Here is a 2,480-nt window from a genome sequence, read left to right as displayed (position 1 = left end):
ACATGCTGATGGACAGTAAAGTGACTTTGATTTGTATCAAGCTACTACATATGCGATGTTTGTGCAATTTCATCCATAGATCCGTATACTGTGAAGTTTTTTGATCAAAAGGGGGAAAAATATCAATTTTAAACTGCTAATTAAACAGAAAGGCATCCGAACATTGCTGATGCTGTCGAAAAGTTTCAACAGAAAGAATCTTGACAACTCTGTATTGAAATGACAGTCTTGGTCTACCATTTCTAATGTACAAACCAATTATGCCAGAAAAGCCTATGGTAATACTACCCAAGGCGGATTAAATTTATTTATTTTAACCGAATACTCTAGATTTCCAATTTAATCAACACATAAATGAATTAATTCAAGCAAAGGGAAGGATTGTTGCAGTAGCAAAAACAGAATTTGACATTGTATTCAATAAGTAAACTCAAAAAAGAAAGATATTTGTAGCAGCAAAAAATGAACTTGATCTTTATTTCATTTTGATGTATATTATAAAATGTACGGGTTACTGTAGTACAAAACTTTTGGATATAGCCCTTTGGGCTGCAACATCTATTCCTAGCTAGCTAGTGATTCAAAATATTAAGGAGGGATACTCTAGTTTTGATTAAGCGCCTGAAGAAGCATTCGAGACCTTCTTCAAGAACCTCAATGTTTGCCTCCATCTCTCGCAACTGATTCTGCAATTCTTCGTATTGCTAGTCTTAATATGACTGAGAAGCGAGCACAAAGCAGCGTCAACATTATCAAACTCATTGGCTTCTACTTCCTCACTTTTCGAGGGCATAATCTTGGACAGCATTGACCAACTACTTGATTGAGATCCCGTTCCATTGACATACGACAACAAGGCCTTAAATAGTCCTAGAGTGACTAACTGGGTATCCTGCAATTCTCCAACAATAGCCGATGTTTCAGGCTTTTTGATGCAAGTTATTTTTCTTCATTATACTTTTCAAATCTTTAAGAAGCTTTTGCATCATCTTCTTGGACTTCTTTCTAGAGGTTAGGTACCTAGAAATGTCATCCATATTCCGTCTTCTACGAAGAGCTGAAAGAAGGTCTTGTCTATTTTGCTTTTCATTCGACAAGAGATTTTTGATGGCGGCACAAACGTCTAATACCTTGAGGTACCCCTCTAATAATTCATCCAACTTCTCTAGTGGCACGGCTTGTTGAATGTGTTGTAATTGAAGCAAATCTTCCGTGTAATCAAATAAGTTTTCAAGGTCACCTAGTCTGCAGGTGAAGGATGAAAGGCAAGAAGACGTAGCCTCTGAAGATGATTTTACTCTAGACAAGTGTTCATCGAATTGAGACACGATAGGGTGAGATCTAGAGAAAGCTGCGAGAACGAGCATGCTTTAGTGTGGTTTTTGATCTCAAAGGCAGGGAGCCATTTTTTTTTTCTTGAGAAGATTATTGAAAGGTCAAAATCTAAGTTTTCAAGTTGTTCTCCATGTTCTGGCTTTTGCTTCCTTTATAGAACTGGGGACTAGAGAAAAGGATCTGGCCTTGATCTAGAAATAACAGACAACTAGCTATACTAGGCGATGTCTGTGGCATGCCTCCTCCTACCATCACATACACCACCTATTCTTCTTATTTTTTATTTTATTTTAAATTATTCCCCACGATCGAGTTAAGCAATTTGAGTGCATGTAAACCTATTAGGTAACTATATCTTTATGAATGATCATCTTGTTGGAGACAAAATAAATATTGACAACTCAGTATTCATAAATGTCACTCGTGCATTTTATTTGATACCTTGCCTCTTCAAAACAAAGAAAAGTCAATCTTTCAGCACATGGATGATCTGCAAATTAAAAGGTGGCATCAAAATTCAATGCATTTATGGATGTCTAAGTGTCAGCATACAAGTATTAAGAGACAACATGAACGTAGCCACTGGGGAGACGAGCATATATATTGACGAGTTAAACCAAGTGGTTTAGCATCTACTTTGATTAATGACAGCATATTCCTTAGGTAAAGATATGGTTTAATGGCACTCAAGTTCAGCATATTTAAGCTTCAACATACGAAGTCAAAAGTATTGGGATCAGGTGGATGGAAGATACTTACTAACACATGAGGATGAAGGCTCCAAGATCTAAATCATATTATGACTTCCAGTGGTGAAATAGATGAAAGTTCCACTTCTCTGTTCCTGCTAGAAATGAAATGCCTAATGCTCTACTATATTCTAAACTTCCTTCTAATTAATAACAAGATAATATTGGCGACCTCCCCCCAAGATCAAAGGCCGGATGCCAGTTGTTCTGCTAGTATTCCTGGAAGATCTAATTACACATCACATGACAGTCTATGCCTGCAATTTTAATTAATTTTGGAGGCCTTGGTTAAAAATGGTCGAGTCCTATCGAATTTTGCTACCTCGATTGAGTTGTTTTTAGACTTACCAATTGAGTCTCTGACCATGTTTAACTCAAACTAAAGAAGGATTCCGT

The 2,480-nt window shown here is 36.8% G+C and overlaps 1 protein-coding gene across 1 annotated transcript; it reads right to left on the bottom strand.

Moving 5' to 3' along the window:
- Positions 1-613: 613 nt before the first annotated feature.
- Positions 614-1,367, bottom strand: LOC132062230 (uncharacterized). The gene is made up of 2 exons (XM_059454844.1): positions 1,021-1,367; positions 614-947 (listed from the first exon to the last, which is right to left on the bottom strand). The coding sequence occupies exons 1-2, from the start codon at positions 1,365-1,367 to the stop codon at positions 614-616; spliced, it is 681 nt and encodes a 226-aa protein (XP_059310827.1).
- Positions 1,368-2,480: the final 1,113 nt, after the last annotated feature.

Source organism: Lycium ferocissimum, chromosome 7 (genome assembly GCF_029784015.1).
Source record: "Lycium ferocissimum isolate CSIRO_LF1 chromosome 7, AGI_CSIRO_Lferr_CH_V1, whole genome shotgun sequence".
In the NCBI taxonomy this organism is placed as follows: Eukaryota; Viridiplantae; Streptophyta; class Magnoliopsida; order Solanales; family Solanaceae; genus Lycium; species Lycium ferocissimum.
This window is presented reverse-complemented; position numbering and strand designations above follow the sequence as displayed.